The sequence below is a fragment of the Salvelinus alpinus genome, chromosome 11 (assembly GCF_045679555.1).
Source record: "Salvelinus alpinus chromosome 11, SLU_Salpinus.1, whole genome shotgun sequence".
Lineage (NCBI taxonomy): Eukaryota > Metazoa > Chordata > Actinopteri > Salmoniformes > Salmonidae > Salvelinus > Salvelinus alpinus.
In genome coordinates, this window is record NC_092096.1 from 73,270,838 (window position 1) to 73,293,499 (window position 22,662).

The following is a 22,662-nucleotide window of genomic DNA, read 5'->3' on the forward strand; positions in this document are numbered from 1 at the left end:
CTGACTCAGTTACACCAGCTCTGTCAGGAGGAATGGGCCAAAATTCATCCAACTTATTGTAGGAAGCTTGTGGAAGGCTACCCAAAACGTTTGACCCAAGTTAAACAATTTAAAGGCAATGCTACCAAATACAAATTGAGTGTATGTAAACTTCTGACCCACTGGGAATGTGATGAAAGAAATAAAAGCTGAAATAAATAATTCTCTCCACTAATATTCTGACATTTCACATTCTTAAAATAAAGTGACGATCCTAACTGACCTAAGACAGGGAATTTTTACTGGGATTAAATGTCAGGAATTGTGAAAAACTGAGTTCAAATGTATTTGGCTAAGGTGTATGTAAACTTCCGACTTCAGCTGTACATATTCTCATTCACCCCTTAAGATTTGTGTGTATTAGGTAGTTGTTGGGAATTGTTAGATTACTTGTTAGATATTACTGTACTGTCCAAACTAGATCACAAGCATTTCGCTACACTCGCATTAACATCTGCATGTGACCAATACATGTTGGTTTGATTTGATTTTGTAAGCACAAGGTCAAGGTCTTTGAACCTGTAGGCACAAGGTCTTTGAACCTGTAGGCACAAGGTCTTTGAACCTGTAGGCACAAGGTCTTTGAATCTGTAGGCACTATATGACATTTTGAGCCCATATAGGAAAACATTTTAAACATCCCAAGAGCCAACATGTTTAATCATATAATGTGCACTGTCAGTTCTATAGGCTATTAAATTCCTTATCGATTGACAGTGTACGAATTGCAATTCTTAACATATCATACATAATGGATGATGGACATCCACAAATGAATACATACCATACGAAACGTGACATACATATTAAATGGAGGGAAGACTGATTTACGTTTACTATGTTACGTCTACCCTTGAGTCCAGGTTGACTAAAACGAACTACTTGTCTGAGCTTACTGCCACGGTAACCCTGATTGGCTGAACCGCTGTCACCCTGGGCCAATCAGAGTTGAATGCGTTCAGTGCGAGTAAAATAAATCGTTTGATATTCATTTATATCGCAACATGAAATACACATTTTATTTGTTGTTTTTGTGTGCATCGATGTACCGTTTTTCTATGTGGACGGTTGTTGTTTTTCTTCCGTGCGGGGAATGAGAAGAGTATCCTACCGATGCGGACTTTGGGGGAGAAGTATCGTTAACGGAACGGTACCGGGTGGCAATGGCGGCCAGTCTGCCGGAGAGAGAGAGAGAGAGCGATGATGGAGACTTCTACCGGAGAGCAGCGGATCGGTTCTAGATTCTCCACCAACCTGAGTGATGCCGTGGCCTTGTGCCTCGCAGTTAGACAATGAACCGGTGGGTGAATCGTTCAAAAGTACATTTTATAACCTTGGTTGTTTGGTGTTATATAAAATGTTGAATCTCTGGTTTGCAGGACTAGTCGGCTGGATGTACCTCTAGCTATATGAATGAGCTTTAATAAGGTATAGGCGCCATACTACAGCGGGCTTTAGGCTGAAACCTTATGGTACCGACATGCTTCTGTTTGTCTATGAGCTTATTATTATGGACACTGTGGATGTTTCCTATTTCTGCATGAACAGATCTCTCTCTCTCTTTCCACCTCTCTCCTCTCAGATCTCTCTCTCTCTTTCCACCTCTCTCCTCTCTCTCTCTCTCTCTCTCTCTCTCTCTCTCTCTCTCTCTCTCTCTCTCTCTCTCTCTCTCTCTCTGTGTGTGTGCAGCCAGCCAGTATAGTGTGAAATTGTGGCAATGCAGCAAATATGATTGGATCTTTGTCTCTCCAACTATTCCATGGTGTTATTTATACATTATATACAAGGAGCACATCCCATAACTGTGTATGTGGAAGTGTGTTTTGTGTGTGTGTGGATGCATGTTTTGTGTGTGTGTGGATGCGTGTTTTGTGTGTGTGTGGATGCGTGTTTTGTGTGTGTGTGGATGCGTGTTTTGTGTGTGTGTGTGGATGCGTGTTTTGTGTGTGTGTGTGGATGCGTGTTTTGTGTGTGTGTGTGGCTGCGTGTTTTGTGTGTGTGTGTGGCTGCGTGTTTTGTGTGTGTGTGTGGCTGCGTGTTTTGTGTGTGTGTGTGGCTGCGTGTTTTGTGTGTGTGTGGATGCGTGTTTTGTTTGTGTGTGGATGCGTGTTTTGTGTGTGTGTGTGGATGCGTGTTTTGTGTGTGTGTGTGGCTGCGTGTTTTGTGTGTGTGTGTGGCTGCGTGTTTTGTGTGTGTGTGTTGATGCGTGTTTTGTGTGTGTGTGTGGATGCGTGTTTTGTGTGTGTGTGGATGCGTGTTTTGTGTGTGTGTGTGGATGCGTGTTTTGTGTGTGTGTGTGGATGCGTGTTTTGTGTGTGTGTGTGGCTGCGTGTTTTGTGTGTGTGTGTGGATGCGTGTTTTGTGTGTGTGTGTGGCTGCGTGTTTTGTGTGTGTGGCCCCACCATCATCTCTTAAGATTGGGTCTGTAGAAGTCTTGATCCTCCTAATGCGTAAATCATCACTTATACTGTTGGCCTTCAGTAGGCTAAAGGAAACAGTGAAACAGTGTGGTGTGTGTGTCTGTGTGTGTGTGTGTGTGTGTGTGTGTGTGTGTGTGTGTGTGTGTGTGTGTGTGTGTGTGTGTGTGTGTGTGTGTGTCAAACAGAAGCATTGTGTGATAGTGTCAGCCAGTGAGTGATGTTGGTTGGTTCCTCTTGGCTTCGTCCTAAATGCAATCCCTATTCCTTATATAGTGCACTACTTTAGACCAGAGCCCTATGGTCAGCCCTATGGGTCCTGGTCTAAAGTAATGCACTATATAGGGAATAGGGTTCCATAGGGCCCTGGTCTAAAGTAGTGCACTATATAGGGAATAGGGTCCCATTTGGGATGTGTCCTCTGTCAGTAAATAAACAAAGCTCTCCTTTGACTCTGTCCCCGTCCAGATTCCCCCGACCTGCCAGATGACCGGGAGCGCTCTCTCTGACACTACCAGACCGCTGCAGTCGACTGGACCGCTGACCGTGTTGCCTGACTGGACCGCTGACCGCGTTGCCTGACCGGGGTTGTGACCGTACTGCGTGTTGGGGTGATGGAGTACCACAGTAGTGGTAGCCTGCCCCTGCTGGGTCGACCCAGGTACTGCTCTGGGGCCAGCTCCAACGGAGGATACCTCTGTGAGACAGGACACTGCTGTGGGGAGACAGGCTGCTGCACCTATTACTATGAACTGTGGTGTGAGTACTACTACAATACTACTACAATACTACTACTGTACTACAGGACACTGCTGTGGGGAGACAGGCTGCTGCACCTATTACTATGAACTGTGGTGTGAGTACTACTACAATACTACTACAACACTACTACTGTACTACTACAATACTACTACAACACTACTACTGTACTACTACTGTACTACTACAACACTACTACTGTACTACTACAATACTACTACAATACTACTACAACACTACTACTGTACTACTACTGTACTACTACAACACTACTACTGTACTACAGGACACTGCTGTGGGGAGACAGGCTGCTGCACCTATTACTATGAACTGTGGTGTGAGTACTACTACAATACTACTACAACACTACTACTGTACTACTACAATACTACTACTGTACTACATGACACTGCTGTGGGGAGACAGGCTGCTGCACCTATTACTATGAACTGTGGTGTGAGTACTACTACAATACTACTACAACACTACTACTGTACTACTACAATACTACTACAACACTACTACTGTACTACTACAATACTACCACAACACTACTACAATACTACTACAACACTACTACTGTACTACTACAACACTACTACAACACTACTACAACACTACTACAACACTACTACAATACTACTACAGTACTACTACAATACTACTACTGTACTACAGGACACTGCTGTGGGGAGACAGGCTGCTGCACCTATTACTATGAACTTTGGTGTGAGTACTACTACAATACTACTACAACACTACTACTGTACTACCACTGTACTACTACAACAGTACTACTGTACTAATACAGTACTACTACAGCACTACTACTGTACTACTACAATACTACTACAACACTACTACTGTACTACTACTGTACTACTACTGTACTACTACAACACCACTACAACACTACTACTGTACTACTACAATACTACTACAACACTACTACTGTACTACTACAGTACAACTACAATACTACTACAACACTACTATAACACTACTACTGTACTACTACAACACTACTACTGTACTACTACAACACTACTACAACACTACTACTGTATTACTACTGTACTACTACAATACTACTACAACACTACTACTGTACTACTACTGTACTACTACAACACTACTACTGTACTACAGGACACTGCTGTGGGGAGACAGGCTGCTGCACCTATTACTATGAACTGTGGTGTGAGTACTACTACAATACTACTACAACACTACTACTGTACTACTACAATACTACTACTGTACTACATGACACTGCTGTGGGGAGACAGGCTGCTGCACCTATTACTATGAACTGTGGTGTGAGTACTACTACAATACTACTACAACACTACTACTGTACTACTACAATACTACTACAACACTACTACTGTACTACTACAATACTACCACAACACTACTACAATACTACTACAACACTACTACTGTACTACTACAACACTACTACAACACTACTACAACACTACTACAACACTACTACAATACTACTACAGTACTACTACAATACTACTACTGTACTACAGGACACTGCTGTGGGGAGACAGGCTGCTGCACCTATTACTATGAACTTTGGTGTGAGTACTACTACAATACTACTACAACACTACTACTGTACTACCACTGTACTACTACAACACTACTACTGTACTAATACAGTACTACTACAGCACTACTACTGTACTACTACAATACTACTACAACACTACTACTGTACTACTACTGTACTACTACTGTACTACTACAACACCACTACAACACTACTACTGTACTACTACAATACTACTATAACACTACTACTGTACTACTACAGTACAACTACAATACTACTACAACACTACTATAACACTACTACTGTACTACTACAACACTACTACTGTACTACTACAACACTACTACAACACTACTACTGTACTACTACAGTACTACTACAACACTACTACACCACTACTACTGTACTACTACAACACTACTATAACACTACTACTGTCCTACTACTGTACTACTGCAATACTACTACTATCATGCTACTGTACTACTACAATAATACTACTGTACTTCTACAATACAACTACAATATTACTACAACACTACTACTGTACTACTACAGTACTACCACAATACTACTACAACACTACTACAACACTACTACTGTACTACTACTGTACTACTACAGTACTACCACAATACTACTACTACTGTACTACTACAAAACTACTACTGTACTACTACAGTACAACTACAATACTACTACAACACTACTATAACACTACTACTGTACTACTACAACGCTACTACACCACTACTACAGTACTACTACTGTACTACTACAACACTACTACTGTACTACTACACCACTACTACAGTACTACTACAACACTACTACAGTACTACTACTGTACTACTACAACACTACTACAACACTACTACAACACTACTACAACACTACTATCACATTACTACAACACTACTACGGTACAACTACAATACTACTACAACACTACTATAACACTACTACTGTACTCTCTGTATTCTTCAGGGTTCTGTATGATGTTCTAACCGGTTCTCTGTATTATTCAGGGTTCTGTATGATGTTCTAACAGGTTCTCTCTGTATTATTCAGGGTTCTGTATGATGTTCTAACCGGTTCTCTCTGTATTCTCCAGGGTTCTGTATGATGTTCTATCCGGTTCTCTGTATTCTTTAGGGTTCTGTATGATGTTCTAACTGGTTCTCTCTGTATTCCTCGTGGTTCTGTATGTTCTAACAGGTTCTCTGTATTATTCAGGGTTCTGTATGATGTTCTAACCGGTTCTCTCTGTATTATTCAGGGTTCTGTATGTTCTATCCGGTTCTCTCTGTATTCTTCAGAGTTCTGTATGATGTTCTAACAGGTTCTCTCTGTATTCCTCATGGTTCTGTATCTTCTAACAGGTTCTCTGTATTATTCAGGGTTCTGTATGATGTTCTATCCGGTTCTCTCTGTATTATTCAGGGTTCTGTAAGGTGTTCTAACCGGTTCTCTCTGTATTATTCAGGGTTCTGTATGGTGTTCTAACTGGTTCTCTCTGTATTCTTCAGGGTTCTGTATGTTCTATCCGGTTCTCTCTGTATTATTCAGGGTTCTGTATGGTGTTCTATCCGGTTCTCTCTGTATTATTCAGGGTTCTGTATGATGTTCTAACCGGTTCTCTGTATTATTCAGGGTTCTGTATGATGTTCTAACAGGTTCTCTCTGTATTATTCAGGGTTCTGTATGATGTTCTAACCGGTTCTCTCTGTATTCTCCAGGGTTCTGTATGATGTTCTAACCGGTTCTCTGTATTCTTTAGGGTTCTGTATGATGTTCTAACTGGTTCTCTCTGTATTCCTCATGGTTCTGTATGTTCTAACAGGTTCTCTGTATTATTCAGGGTTCTGTATGATGTTCTAACCGGTTCTCTCTGTATTATTCAGGGTTCTGTATGTTCTATCCGGTTCTCTCTGTATTCTTCAGAGTTCTGTATGATGTTCTAACAGGTTCTCTCTGTATTCCTCATGGTTCTGTATGTTCTAACAGGTTCTCTGTATTATTCAGGGTTCTGTATGATGTTCTATCCGGTTCTCTCTGTATTATTCAGGGTTCTGTAAGGTGTTCTAACCGGTTCTCTCTGTATTATTCAGGGTTCTGTATGGTGTTCTAACTGGTTCTCTCTGTATTCTTCAGGGTTCTGTATGTTCTATCCGGTTCTCTCTGTATTCTTCAGGGTTCTGTATGTTCTATCCGGTTCTCTCTGTATTCTTCAGGGTTCTGTTTGTTCTAACCGGTTCTCTCTGTATTATTTATGGTTCTGTAAGGTGTTCTAACCGGTTCTCTCTGTATTCTTCAGGGTTCTGTATGTTCTAACCGGTTCTCTCTGTATTATTCATGGTTCTGTAAGGTGTTCTAACCAGTTCTCTCTGTATTCTTCAGGGTTCTGTATGTTCTAACCGGTTCTCTCTGTATTCTTCATGGTTCTGTAAGGTGTTTTAACCGGTTCTCTCTGTATTATTCAGGGTTCTGGCTGCTGTGGACAGTTCTGATCCTGTTCAGTTGTTGCTGTGCTTACCGACACCGCCGGGCTAAACTCAGAGTCCAACAGCAGCAGAGACAGAGAGAGATCAACCTACTGGCCTACCATGGAGCTACATCCTACCCCTCCTCCATGTTAGACCTCAGTGAGTATCCTACTGGCCTACCATGGAGCTACATCCTACCCCTCCTCCATGTTAGACCTCAGTGAGTAACCTACTGGCCTACCATGGAGCTACATCCTACCCCTCCTCCATGTTAGACCTCAGTGAGTATCCTACTGGCCTACCATGGAGCTACATCCTACCCCTCCTCCATGTTAGACCTCAGTGAGTATCCTACTGGCCTACCATGGATCTACATCCTACCCCTCCTCCATGTTAGACCTCAGTGAGTATCCTACTGGCCTACCATGGAGCTACATCCTACCCCTCCTCCATGTTAGACCTCAGTGAGTATCCTACTGGCCTACCATGGAGCTACTTCCTACCCCTCCTCCATGTTAGACCTCAGTGAGTATCCTACTGGCCTACCATGGAGCTACATCCTACCCCTCCTCCATGTTAGACCTCAGTGAGTAACCTACTGGCCTACCATGGAGCTACATCCTACCCCTCCTCCATGTTAGACCTCAGTGAGTATCCTACTGGCCTACCATGGAGCTACATCCTACCCCTCCTCCATGTTAGACCTCAGTGAGTATCCTACTGGCCTACCATGGATCTACATCCTACCCCTCCTCTATGTTAGACCTCAGTGAGTATCCTACTGGCCTACCATGGAGCTACATCCTACCCCTCCTCCATGTTAGACCTCAGTGAGTATCCTACTGGCCTACCATGGAGCTACATCCTACCCCTCCTCCATGTTAGACCTCAGTGAGTATCCTACTGGCCTACCATGGAGCTACATCCTACCCTCCTCCATGTTAGACCTCAGTGAGTATCCTACTGGCCTACCATGGATCTACATCCTACCCCTCCTCCATGTTAGACCTCAGTGAGCATCCTACTGGCCTACCATGGAGCTACATCCTACCCCTCCTCCATGTTAGACCTCAGTGAGCAGCCTACTGGCCTACCATGGAGCTACATCCTACCCCTCCTCCATGTTAGACCTCAGTGAGTAGCCTACTGGCCTACCATGGAGCTACATCCTACCCCTCCTCCATGTTAGACCTCAGTGAGTAGCCTACTGGCCTACCATGGAGCTACATCCTACCCCTCCTCCATGTTAGACCTCAGTGAGTATCCTACTGGCCTACCATGGAGCTACATCCTACCCCTCCTCCATGTTAGACCTCAGTGAGTATCCTACTGGCCTACCATGGAGCTACATCCTACCCCTCCTCCATGTTAGACCTCAGTGAGTATCCTACTGGCCTACCATGGATCTACATCCTACCCCTCCTCCATGTTAGACTTCAGTGAGTATCCTACTGGCCTACCATGGATCTACATCCTACCCCTCCTCCATGTTAGACCTCAGTGAGTATCCTACTGGCCTACCATGGAGCTACATCCTACCCCTCCTCCATGTTAGACCTCAGTGAGTATCCTACTGGCCTACCATGGATCTACATCCTACCCCTCCTCCATGTTAGACCTCAGTGAGTATCCTACTGGCCTACCATGGAGCTACATCCTACCCCTCCTCCATGTTAGACCTCAGTGAGTATCCTACTGGCCTACCATGGATCTACATCCTACCCCTCCTCCATGTTAGACCTCAGTGAGTAGCCTACTGGCCTACCATGGATCTACATCCTACCCCTCCTCCATGTTAGACCTCAGTGAGTATCCTACTGGTCTACCATGGAGCTATATCCTACCCCTCCTCCATGTTAGACCTCAGTGAGTAGCCTACTGGCCTACCATGGAGCTACATCCTACTGGCCTAACCCTAATATACTGGCCTAACCCTAACCTACTGGCCTATCATGGATCTATATCCTACTGGCCTAACCCTAACCTACTGTCCTATCATGGATCTATATCCTACTGGCCTAACCCTAATATACTGGCCTAACCCTAATCTACTGGCCTATCATGGATCTATATCCTACTGGCCTAACTCTAACCTACTGTCCTACCATGGATCTATATCCTACTGGCCTAACTCTAACCTACTGTCCTATCATGGATCTATATCCTACTGGCCTAACCCTAACCTACTGTCCTATCATGGATCTATATCCTACTGGCCTAACCCTAATATACTGGCCTAACCCTAATCTACTGGCCTATCATGGATCTATATCCTACTGGCCTAACTCTAACCTACTGTCCTACCATGGATCTATATCCTACTGGCCTAACTCTAACCTACTGTCCTATCATGGATCTATATCCTACTGGCCTAACCCTAATATACTGGCCTAACCCTAACCTACTGTCCTATCATGGATCTATATCCTACTGGCCTAACCCTAACCTACTGTCCTATCATGGATCTATATCCTACTGGCCTAACCCTAATATACTGGCCTAACCCTAATCTACTGTCCTATCATGGATCTATATCCTACTGGCCTAACCCTAACCTACTGTCCTATCATGGATCTATATCCTACTGGCCTAACCCTAATATACTGGCCTAACCCTAATCTACTGTCCTATCATGGATCTATATCCTACTGGCCTAACCCTAACCTACGGTCCTATCATGGATCTATATCCTACTGGCCTAACTCTAACCTACTGTCCTATCATGGATCTATATCCTACTGGCCTAACCCTAACCTACTGTCCTATCATGGATCTACAGCCTACTGGCCTAACCCTAATATACTGGCCTACCATGTGGCGACATCCTACTGGCCTAACCCTCCTCCATGTTAGACCTCAATAAGACTCCTCTCCTCTCCTCTCCTTTCCTCTCCTCTCCTCTCCTCTCCTCTCCTCTCCTCTCCTCTCCTCTCCTCTCCTCTCCTCTCCTCTCCTCTCCTCTCCTCTCCTCTCCTCTCCTCTCCTCTCCTCTCCTCTCCTCTCCTCTCCTCTCTCCAGGTTTCCTGGCGTCTCTGAAGCTCCCGTCCTATGAAGAGGTAGCAGCTCAGCCCTCCACTCCCCCACCTCCCTACAGCACTGTGTTCGCTGCCCAGGGGGGCGCCGCTCGCTACCCCCAGCCACCCCACCATCCCCCGGGATCACACCCCCACCCCGGCACCAGCGCCAGCGCTGCACCCTCCTCCTTCAGTTCTGACAACAGGTGGGAACACTGATTGTCTGGCTGACTGAGTGATTGGTTGGTTGGTTGAATAATATTGATATAAAACACACTTGACAATGTAAAGAAGCCACTTTGAGTTTGAGATGAGAAAGGATGAAAAAACACCTTTCTGATTTGTGATAGAAGCTGTAGTAAAGATATTTGTGATAGAAGCTGTAGTAAAGATATTTGTGATAGAAGCTGTCGTAAAGATATTTGTGATAGAAGCTGTAGTAAAGATATTTGTGATAGAAGCTGTCGTAAAGATATTTGTGATAGAAGCTGTCGTAAAGATATTTGTGATAGAAGCTGTCGTAAAGATATTTGTGATAGAAGCTGTCGTAAAGATATTTGTGATAGAAGCTGTCGTAAAGATATTTGTGATAGAAGCTGTAGTAAAGATATTTGTGATAGAAGCTGTCGTAAAGATATTTGTGATAGAAGCTGTAGTAAAGATATTTGTGATAGAAGCTGTAGTAAAGATATTTGTGATAGAAGCTGTAGTAAAGATGGCATTGTGGTTCTGACCTCTGACCCTGCAGCTCCAGCTGTTCCTGTGAGTCTTGCTGTCCATCTTCTCCCTGTAGCACCTACGAGACCGACACAAGCCGTGCTTCCACGCCCACAACACTGTCCCAATACGCTGCAGAGACCACTGCTGCTGTTGTCTTGGAGACAGTTGCCACGGTAACATCCTCGGAGATGATTGTCTCGGTATCTTCAGAGACAGAGGCGGATATTGCCGGTGGCAACAGGAGGGGTGTTGTTGCTGATCCGTTTAGTGTTGTTATAACCTCAGAGGCCGACAACAACTTAAGCGAACAATCTACAGAACCTGCACAGGTGCACTACTTTCCTGGTGCTACCATGGAAACTGTTACTATGGAGACAGATGTCTGTAATGTAGCTCCTCTCTTTTCTCGTACCTCACCCACGTCTACAGAACACCCTCTTGTTGCTACGACAACAGAACACCCTCTAGCTGGGACTGCTTGTCCTTCAACCAATCCAGGCCACGACAGACCATCCTCTGCCCACAGCCCCTCCCCCACACCATCCTCTCCCCACAGCCCCTCCCCCACACCATCCTCTCTCCTTTACCCTACCCCCACCCCCACCTCTGCTGTCCCCTCCCCTACCACCCCCACCTCTGCTGTCCCCTCCCCTACCACCCCCACCTCTGCTGTCCCCTCCCCTACCACCCCCACCTCTGCTGTCCCCTCCCCTACCCCCCCCACCTCTGCTGACCCCTCCCCTGCCACCCCCACCTCTTGTGCCCCTAACCACTCTGCGCTCTCTCCAGCCCAACCTCCTACCCTAACCCTAGCCTCTCCAGCTCCTACCCTCTCTACCCTAGCCTCTCCAGCTCCTACCCCTTCTGCCCCGGCCTCTCCAGCTCCTACCCCCTCTGCCCCGGTCTCTCCAACTCCTACCCCCTCTGCCCCGGCCTCTCCAGCTCCTACCCCCTCTGCTCCGGTCTCTCCAGCTCCTACCCCCTCTGCCCCGGTCTCTCCAGCTCCTACCCCCTCTGCCCCGGCCTCTCCAGCTCCTACCCCCTCTGCCCCGGTCTCTCCAGCTCCTACCCCCTCTGCCCCGGTCTCTCCAACTCCTACCCCCTCTGCCCCGGTCTCTCCAACTCCTACCCCCTCTGCCCCGGTCTCTCCAGCTCCTACCCCCTCTGCCCCGGTCTCTCCAACTCCTACCCCCTCTGCCCCGGTCTCTCCAGCTCCTACCCCCTCTGCCCCGGTCTCTCCAGCTCCTACCCTCTCTGCCCCGGTCTCTCCAGCTCCTACCCTCTCTGCCCCGGTCTCTCCATCTCCTACCCCCTCTACCCCGGTCTCTCCAGCTCCTACCCCCTCTGCTCCGGTCTCTCCAGCTCCTACCCCCTCTGCCCCGGTTTCTTCAGTTCTGGCCTTTTTTGATCCTCTTGGAGCTCTAGCAGTGGGACGGACAGAGACGGTCTCTCCCTCCTGCTTTCCTCCCCCTGTCTTCCCCTTGTCCTCTCCTCCCCCCTTCTCCCCCTCCCCCTCATCTCCTCCCCACTTCTCCCCCTCTTCCTCCTCTCCTCCCCCTGTCTTCCCCTTGTCCTCTCCTCCCCCCTTCTCCCCCTCCTCTCCTCCCCCCTTCTCCCCCTCATCCTCCTCTCCTCCCCCTGTCTCCCCCAGGCCCACCCAGTCTCCCCCCAAGCAGACCCTGTTCTCCCCCTGTGTGGACGTGTACCAGCTTGTCCCCCACACCTACAGGAGCGAGGGAGAGGAGGAGGAGGAAGAGCAGGAGGAAGTTGGGGCTGATGAGAGTCAGTACCGCCACCGTCGTCTGACCGGGGACTCAGGCATCGAGGTGTGTCGCTGTCAGGTTGAGGAAGACGAGGAGGAGGAGGAAGAGGAGGAGAGAGAGGAGGAAGCGGGGGAAGGGAGGAGAGGAGGAGGGGGGGATGAAGGAGAGGAGGGGGTGAGCGAGCTCCATGACAGCCTGGACTGTCCGGTTAGAGGTCAGGGGTCAGGGGAGGGACTAACCCTGTGTAGCCCCGCCCCAGGAGACACCCCATTGGCTGAGGAAGATTCTGTGGTGATCATCATGGAGAGCGTGTGATGGACAGCTGAGCGGAGTCAGTGGACTAAACCATTTTCATCCTGAACGGGGGGGGGGTGGGGGGGGGATGCAAGTGAACGGAAAAACCCCCACAACAACAACTGTTTTATTAGGTAATGTTCCACAACACTGGGGATCCTGAACATAGCTCTGATGTGTGGATCAGACACAGGAGGGCCCGACATGAAGCTCCTGTCCTGAGCTACAGGAGATACAGTCAAGATGGGTCACTGGTTCTGTGGAGGGGTTTAGCACAGAGGCAGATTAGTTTGGGTCTGACCCAAATGATACTCTATCCCCTACATAGTGCACTACTTTTGATCAGGGGCCAATGGGCACTCTATCCCCTACATAGTGCACTACTATTGACCAGATCCCACATAGGGAGCTGTGGAAAAGGGTTCCATTTGAGACTGTGTGTGCCTGGTCATAGTGTTGTTAATCTAACCTGGTCGTAGTGTTGTTAATCTAACCTGGTCGTAGTGTTGTTAATCTAACCTGGTCGTAGTGTTGTTAATATAACCTGGTCGTTAATCTAACCTGGTCATAGTGTTGTTAATCTAACCTGGTCGTTAATCTAACCTGGTCATAGTGTTGTTAATCTAACCTGGTTGTAGTGTTGTTAATCTAACCTGGTCGTTAATATAACCTGGTCGTTAATCTAACCTGGTTGTAGTGTTGTTAATCTAACCTGGTCGTAGTGTTGTTAATCTAACCTGGTCGTAGTGTTGTTAATATAACCTGGTCGTTAATCTAACCTGGTCATAGTGTTGTTAATCTAACCTGGTCGTTAATATAACCTGGTCGTTAATCTAACCTGGTTGTAGTGTTGTTAATCTAACCTGGTCGTAGTGTTGTTAATCTAACCTGGTCGTAGTGTTGTTAATATAACCTGGTCGTTAATCTAACCTGGTCGTAGTGTTGTTAATCTAACCTGGTCGTTAATCTAACCTGGTCATAGTGTTGTTAATCTAACCTGGTTGTAGTGTTATTAATCTAACCTGGTCGTAGTGTTGTTAATCTAACCTGGTCGTAGTGTTGTTAATATAACCTGGTTGTTAATCTAACCTAGTTGTAATGTTGTTAATATAACCTGGTCGTAGTGTTGTTAATCTAACCTGGTCGTAGTGTTGTTAATCTAACCTGGTCATAGTGTTGTTAATCTAACCTGGTTGTCGTGTTGTTAATATAACCTGGTCGTAGTGTTGTTAATATAACCTGGTTGTAGTGTTGTTAATCTAACCTGGTCGTAGTGTTGTTAATCTAACCTGGTCGTAGTGTTGTTAATATAACCTGGTCGTAGTGTTGTTAATCTAACCTGGTCATAGTGTTGTTAATCTAACCTGGTCGTAGTGTTGTTAATCTAACCTGGTTGTAGTGTTGTTAATATAACCTGTTGTAGTGTTGTTAATCTAACCTGGTTGTAGTGTTGTTAATCTAACCTGGTCGTTAATATAACCTGGTCGTAGTGTTGTTAATCTAACCTGGTTGTAGTGTTGTTAATCTAACCTGGTCGTTAATATAACCTGGTTGTAGTGTTGTTAATCTAACCTGGTTGTTAATCTAACCTGGTCGTAGTGTTGTTAATATAACCTGGTCGTAGTGTTGTTAATCTAACCTGGTCATAGTGTTGTTAATCTAACCTGGTCATAGTGTTGTTAATATAACCTGGTTGTAGTGTTGTTAATATAACCTGGTTGTAGTGTTGTTAATGTTTCAGTTATCCTGGAGATAAAGACCTGTTACTTTACAACCTGGTCTAGAGAGACACTACAACCTGGTCTAGAAAGACATTACAACCTGGTCTAGAGAGACACTACAGAGACACTACAACCTGGTCTACAGAGACACTACAACCTGGTCTAGAGAGACACTACAACCTGGTCTAGAGAGACACTACAACCTGGTCTAGAGAGACACTAGAGAGACACTACAACCTGGTCTAGAGAGACACTAGAGAGACACTACAACCTGGTCTAGAGAGACAATACAACCTGGTCTACAGAGACACTACAACCTGGTCTAGAGAGACACTACAACCTGGTCTAGAGAGACACTACAACCTGGTCTAGAGAGACACTACAACCTGGTCTAGAGAGACACTAGAGAGACACTACAACCTGGTCTAGAGAGACACTAGAGAGACACTACAACCTGGTCTAGAGAGACACTACAACCTGGTCTACAGAGACACTACAACCTGGTCTAGAGAGACAATACAACCTGGTCTACAGAGACACTACAACCTGGTCTACAGAGACACTACAACCTGGTCTAGAGAGACACTACAGAGACACTACAACCTGGTCTATAGAGACACTACAACCTGGTCTAGAGAGACACTACAACCTGGTCTAGAGAGACACTACAGAGACACTACAACCTGGTCTAGAGAGACACTACAACCTGGTCTAGAGAGACACTACAACCTGGTCTAGAGAGACACTACAACCTGGTCTAGAGAGACACTACAGAGACACTACAGAGACACTACAGAGACACTACAACCTGGTCTAGAGAGACACTACAACCTGGTCTAGAGAGACACTACAGAGACACTACAACCTGGTCTAGAGAGACACTACAACCTGGTCTAGAGAGACACTACAACCTGGTCTAGAGAGACACTACAACCTGGTCTAGAGAGACACTACAGAGACACTACAGAGACACTACAGAGACACTACAACCTGGTCTATAGAGACACTACAACCTGGTCTACAGAGACACTACAACCTGGTCTAGAGAGACACTACAACCTGGTCTAGAGAGACACTACAACCTGGTCTACAGAGACACTACAACCTGGTCTAGAGAGACACTACAACCTGGTCTAGAGAGACACTACAACCTGGTCTACAGAGACACTACAACCTGGTCTACAGAGACACTACAACCTGGTCTAGAGAGACACTACAACCTGGTCTAGAGAGACACTACAACCTGGTCTAGAGAGACACTACAACCTGGTCTAGAGAGACACTACAACCTGGTCTAGAGAGACACTACAACCTGGTCTATAGAGACACTACAGAGACACTACAACCTGGTCTAGAGAGACACTCCAACCTGGTCTAGAGAGACACTACAACCTGGTCTAGAGAGACACTACAACCTGGTCTATAGAGACACTACAACCTGGTCTAGAGAGACACTACAGAGACACTACAACCTGGTCTATAGAGACACTACAACCTGGTCTAGAGAGACACTACAACCTGGTCTATAGAGACACTACAACCTGGTCTAGAGAGACACTACAACCTGGTCTACAGAGACACTACAACCTGGTCTACAGAGACACTACAACCTGGTCTAGAGAGACACTACAGAGACACTACAACCTGGTCTAGAGAGACAATACAACCTGGTCTAGAGAGACACTACAACCTGGTCTACAGAGACACTACAACCTGGTCTACAGAGACACTACAACCTGGTCTAGAGAGACACTACAACCTGGTCTATATAGACACTACAACCTGGTCTAGAGAGACACTACAGAGACACTACAACCTGGTCTAGAGAGACACTACAGAGACACTACAACCTGGTCTAGAGAGACAATACAACCTGGTCTAGAGAGACACTACAGAGACACTACAACCTGGTCTAGAGAGACACTACAGAGACACTACAACCTGGTCTAGAGAGACAATACAACCTGGTCTAGAGAGACACTACAGAGACACTCCAACCTGGTCTAGAGAGACATTACAACCTGGTCTACAGAGACACTACAACCTGGTCTACAGAGACACTACAACCTGGTCTAGAGAGACACTACAACCTGGTCTAGAGAGACACTACAACCTGGTCTAGAGAGACACTACAACCTGGTCTAGAAAGACATTACAACCTGGTCTAGAGAGACAATACAACCTGGTCTAGAGAGACAATACAACCTGGTCTAGAGAGACACTACAGAGACACTCCAACCTGGTCTAGAGAGACACTAGAGAGACACTACAACCTGGTCTAGAGAGACAATACAACCTGGTCTACAGAGACACTACAACCTGGTCTAGAGAGACACTACAACCTGGTCTAGAGAGACACTACAACCTGGTCTAGAGAGACACTACAACCTGGTCTAGAGAGACACTAGAGAGACACTACAACCTGGTCTAGAGAGACACTAGAGAGACACTACAACCTGGTCTAGAGAGACACTACAACCTGGTCTACAGAGACACTACAACCTGGTCTAGAGAGACAATACAACCTGGTCTACAGAGACACTACAACCTGGTCTACAGAGACACTACAACCTGGTCTAGAGAGACACTACAGAGACACTACAACCTGGTCTATAGAGACACTACAACCTGGTCTAGAGAGACACTACAACCTGGTCTAGAGAGACACTACAGAGACACTACAACCTGGTCTAGAGAGACACTACAACCTGGTCTACAGAGACACTACAGAGACACTACAACCTGGTCTAGAGAGACACTACAACCTGGTCTATAGAGACACTAGAGAGACACTACAACCTGGTCTAGAGAGACACTACAACCTGGTCTACAGAGACACTACAGAGACACTACAACCTGGTCTAGAGAGACACTACAACCTGGTCTACAGAGACACTACAGAGACACTACAACCTGGTCTAGAGAGACACTACAACCTGGTCTATAGAGACACTACAACACAAAGAGAGGAGAGAAGACAAACTCTCTGTCTCTCTCTCGTCAGATCAGAACAATGCATGTTGTGTGGCCTGTGTTTGAACTCAGTGTCACAATGGTCCCCTCAGTCCCCCGGACACACACACCAACCATTTCACCGCCTGTAGTTCTGTTAACATCACTAGCTCTGTCTCTCTCATAGTAACCATAGTAACAGTGTATAACACCAGCCAATAGCAAGGCAATAACCTGACTACCATGTGACTAAACCTGCTGTGGAACTCTGGGTAGTGTAGTGTGACAGTGTGACTCCACAGGGTCAACAGGAATGTTCTAGAACGGACAGGGTCAACAGGAATGTTCTAGAACTGCCAGGGTCAACAGGAATGTTCTAGAATTGCCAGGGTCAACAGGAATGTTCTAGAACGGACAGGGTCAACAGGAATGTTCTAGAACTGACTGGGTCAACAGGAATGTTCTAGAACTGACAGGGTCAACAGGAATGTTCTAGAACTGACTGGGTCAACAGGAATGTTCTAGAACTGCCAGGGTCAACAGGAATGTTCTAGAATGGACAGGGTCAACAGGAATGTTCTAGAACTGACAGGGTCAACAGGAATGTTCTAGAACGGACAGGGTCAACAGGAATGTTCTAGAACTGACAGGGTCAACAGGAATGTTCTAGAACGGACAGGGTCAACAGGAATGTTCTAGAACTGATAGGGTCAACAGGAATGTTCTAGAATTGCCAGGGTCAACAGGAATGTTCTAGAACGGACAGGGTCAACAGGAATGTTCTAGAACTGACTGGGTCAACAGGAATGTTCTAGAACTGCCAGGGTCAACAGGAATGTTCTAGAACGGACAGGGTCAACAGGAATGTTCTAGAACTGACTGGGTCAACAGGAATGTTCTAGAATGGACTGGGTCAACAGGAATGTTCTAGAACTCTGTTGATCACTAGACTCTACATGACTGATTCTAGTCCAGAGTTCTGCAGGACCAGAAGACATTTTTATATCCAGAGTGTTTCAGAGCACCTCGTTCTCGCCAGCTTGACCTTCAGATGCTGCAGTTCACCAGAGAAGAACTCAGAACCAATGTGTGTCTGTGTTCAACTACATCTACAGCTCACATTGTCCTCAAGCCATGGATACACTACAAGACATTTAGAATCCTAACGCCGGAAAAAGTCACATTTAAGGATCACCGTTCATTAAGTCCTGAGTCTTGTTTCCTAACAGTGTGCTGTGCTCATTTAACAACATGGCTAACATACGGGAGAAACACAAGGTGCTGTGATCTTCTAGCTAGTGTCCGTCCGTCTGGCTGTAGAGGCTCTGTACAGAAGGAGAGTTGTATCTTTCTACCATGGAGGAACAGAGGGAGTTTTACTGAAGAGAACACCCATGACGTCACTAGGTCAGCCAGCCAGTAAACCAGTCAGCCAGCCAGTCAGGCAGTCAGTCAGTAAAAAAAAGTCAGTCAGAAAACCAACCAGTCAGTAAATTAGCCAGTCAGTAAAACAACCAGTAAACCAGTCAGTCAGAAAACCAACCAGTCAGTAAATTAGCCAGTCAGTAAAACAACCAGTAAACAACCAGTAAATCAGTAAACCAGTCAGTCAGTCAGTAAACCAGCCAGTCAGAAACCCAGCCAGTCAGTAAACCAGTCTACCAGCCAGTCAGTCAGTAAACCAGCCAGTCAGGGAACCAGTCTACCTGCCAGTCAGTCAGTAAACCAGTCTACCAGCCAGTCAGTCAGTAAACCAGTCTGCCAGCCGGTCAGTCAGTAAACCAGTCTGCCAGCCGGTCAGTCAGTAAACCAGTCAGTCAGTAAATTAGTCTACCAGCCAGTCATTCAGTAAAGCAGTCTGCCAGCCAGTCAGTCAGTAAACCAGTCAGTCAGTAAACCAGTCTACCAGCCAGTCAGTCAGTAACCCAGTCTGCCAGCCAGTCAGTCAGTATACCAGTCTGCCAGCCAGTCAGTCAGTAAACCAGTCTGCCAGCCGGTCAGTCAGTAAACCAGTCTGCCAGCCGGTCAGTCAGTAAACCAGTCTGCCAGCCGGTCAGTCAGTAAACCAGTCTGCCAGCCGGTCAGTCAGTAAAGCAGTCAGTCAGTAAAGCAGTCAGTCAGTAAACCAGTCAGTAAAGCAGTCAGTCAGTAAACCAGTCAGTAAACCAGTCAGTCAGTAAACCTGTCAGTCAGTAAACCGGTCAGTCAGTAAACCAGTCAGTCAGTAATCCAGTCAGTAAACCAGTCTGCCAGCCGGTCAGTCAGTATACCAGTCTGCCAGCCGGTCAGTCAGTATTCTGCCTACATGTTCCAGTATTCTCCCTACTCACATTCAGTATAGCTGCATTCCCAATGGCACCCTATTCCCTTCATAGTGCACTACTTTAGGCTTGGCATTAAGGGCCTCTGGTCAGAAGTAGTGCACTATAGGGATTAGGTTTCCATTTGGTCCATTCCTCTACAGTTTAAACCCAGAGACATGCCCAGGCACACAGACATACTGTAGTTCTAGGAGAGAGTGTAGCAGTGTTCGTTTAGGAACTACAGATCCCAGCATGTCCTCTGTTACCAGACTGTGGGAGCGTTCGTTTAGGAACTACAGATCCCAGCATGTCCTCTGTTACCAGACTGTGGGGAATGTGACTCGATGACAGCGGATCATGAGGAAAACTGAGACTTTTTGAATATCATATGGCGTTCTGATTTTGTTGTTATTATTGTTGTTATTGTTGTTTACAACATATGATGTTGCTCCCCAGGAGTTTACAGTATCATATCTCCATGGAAAGTGTCTTTGTGGTTTTTACAGATCCCAGCCTCGTCCTAGTCTGGTCCCAGATCTATTAAACAGTTAGCTAGACAGCAGAACCGGTCAAGAACCAGGCTCATCCAGCTAGTACAGTCGGTCCCACATTTCCCTCTCAGAGTCACTTAAAGGGCCGGTCTGGGATTTAAAGGGCCGGTCTGGGATTTAAAGGGCCGGTCTGGGATTCAAAGGGCCGGTCTGGGATTCAAAGGGCCGGTCTGGGATTTAAAGGGCCGGTCTGGGTTTCAAAGGGCCGGTCTGGGATTCAAAGGGCCGGTCTGGGATTCAAAGGGCCGGTCTGGGATTTAAAGGGCCAGTTTGGAATTTAAAGGGCCGGTCTGGGATTTAAGGGGCCGGTCTGGGATTTAAACGGCCAATCTGGGATTTAAAGGTCCACTCCTGTGGTATGGTTTGTCTAACAGAGGTGTTGTTACTGCAGTCTGCTCCCAGACCAGTTGTTACTATAGATCTCTGTTGATTAGAGAGTAACCCTCTGTGTCTGTCTGTGTCCTAAATCAGCCTGTCTATATACTGTACTGTCTGCCTGATAATAAATATCTAAACTATAGCTCCCATCAGTAGTCTCTGTGATGGTTAAATGGAACCATAAAGATATATTTCATTAGGTTATCATCATTTATTGGTTTGATTATGGACATTTAAAACATTGAATTAAAACATTGTATTAAAACATTGAATTAAAACATTGAATTACCAAGAGTCAGATGCATTGCATGCTCCCTTCTCCCTCCCTCTTCCCATCAGTCTCTGTCTCCCTCCCCCTCTCCCCTCTCCCCCTCAGTCTCCCCCTCCCTCTCAGTATCTCTCCCCATCAGTCCCTCCCTCTCAGTATCTCTCCCCCTCAGTCTCCCCCTCCCTCTCAGTATCTCTCCCCATCAGTCCCTCCCTCTCAGTATCTCTCCCCCTCAGTCTCCCCCTCCCTCTCAGTATCTCTCCCCATCAGTCCCTCCCTCTCAGTATCTCTCCCCCTCAGTCTCCCCCTCCCTCTCAGTATCTCTCCCCATCAGTCCCTCCCTCTCAGTATCTCTCCCCCTCAGTCTCCCCCTCCCTCTCAGTATCTCTCCCCATCAGTCCCTCCCTCTCAGTATCTCTCCCCCTCAGTCTCCCCCTCCCTCTCAGTATCTCTCCCCATCAGTCCCTCCCTCTCAGTATCTCTCCCCCTCAGTCTCCCCCTCCCTCTCAGTATCTCTCCCCATCAGTCCCTCCCTCTCAGTATCTCTCCCCCTCAGTCTCCCCCTCCCTCTCAGTATCTCTCCCCATCAGTCCCTCCCTCTCAGTATCTCTCCCCCTCAGTCTCCCCCTCCCTCTCAGTATCTCTCCCCCTCAGTCCCTCCCTCTCAGTATCTCTCCCCCTCAGTCCCTCCCTCTCAGTATCTCTCCCCATCAGTCCCTCCCTCTCAGTATCTCTCCCCCCCAGTCTCCCCCTCCCTCTCAGTATCTCTCCCCCTCAGTCCCTCCCTCTCAGTATCTCTCCCCCTCAGTCCCTCCCTCTCAGTATCTCTCCCCATCAGTCCCTCCCTCTCAGTATCTCTCCCCATCAGTCCCTCCCTCTCAGTATCTCTCCCCCTCAGTCCCTCCCTCTCAGTATCTCTCCCCCCCAGTCTCCCCCTCCCTCTCAATATCTCTCCCCATCAGTCCCTCCCTCTCAGTATCTCTCCCCCTCAGTCCCTCCCTGTCAGTATCTCTCCCCCTCAGTCCCTCCCTCTCAGTATCTCTCCCCATCAGTCCCTCCCTCTCAGTATCTCTCCCCCTCAGTCCCTCCCTCTCAGTATCTCTCCCCCCCAGTCTCCCCCTCCCTCTCAATATCTCTCCCCCCCAGTCTCCCCCTCTCAATATCTCTCCCCCTCAGTCCCTCCCTCTCAATATCTCTCCCCCTCAGTCCCTCCCTCTCAGTATCTCTCCCCCTCAGTCCCTCCCTCTCAGTATCTCTCCCCCTCAGTCCCTCCATCTCAGTATCTCTCCCCCTCAGTCCCTCCCCCCAGTTTCTACCCCCTCTCCCCTCTCTTCCCCTGCCCCCCAGTCCCTCCCCCTCAGTCTGTCCCCTTCCCCCTCAATCCTTCCAACACTCCCCCTAACCCTCTACCTCAGTCAACCCCCCCTCCC

The 22,662-nt window shown here is 47.0% G+C and overlaps 1 protein-coding gene across 5 annotated transcripts; it reads left to right on the forward strand.

The window, feature by feature from the left end:
* Positions 1-971: 971 nt before the first annotated feature.
* Positions 972-21,244, forward strand: LOC139534777 (uncharacterized). 5 transcript variants are annotated; one of them, XM_071334217.1, is made up of 5 exons: positions 972-1,339; positions 2,925-3,215; positions 7,266-7,427; positions 10,287-10,488; positions 11,031-21,244. In XM_071334217.1, exons 2-5 carry the CDS (start codon positions 3,071-3,073, stop codon positions 13,078-13,080), a joined length of 2,559 nt encoding a protein of 852 aa, XP_071190318.1. In that variant the 5' UTR covers positions 972-1,339; positions 2,925-3,070; the 3' UTR covers positions 13,081-21,244. The 5 variants fall into 5 exon arrangements, with proteins under 5 accessions (XP_071190318.1, XP_071190320.1, XP_071190319.1 ...); XM_071334219.1 differs by lacking the exons at positions 972-1,339; positions 2,925-3,215 and adding an exon at positions 4,367-4,415; XM_071334218.1 differs by lacking the exons at positions 972-1,339; positions 2,925-3,215 and adding an exon at positions 4,473-4,534.
* The last annotated feature ends 1,418 nt before the right edge of the window (positions 21,245-22,662 follow it).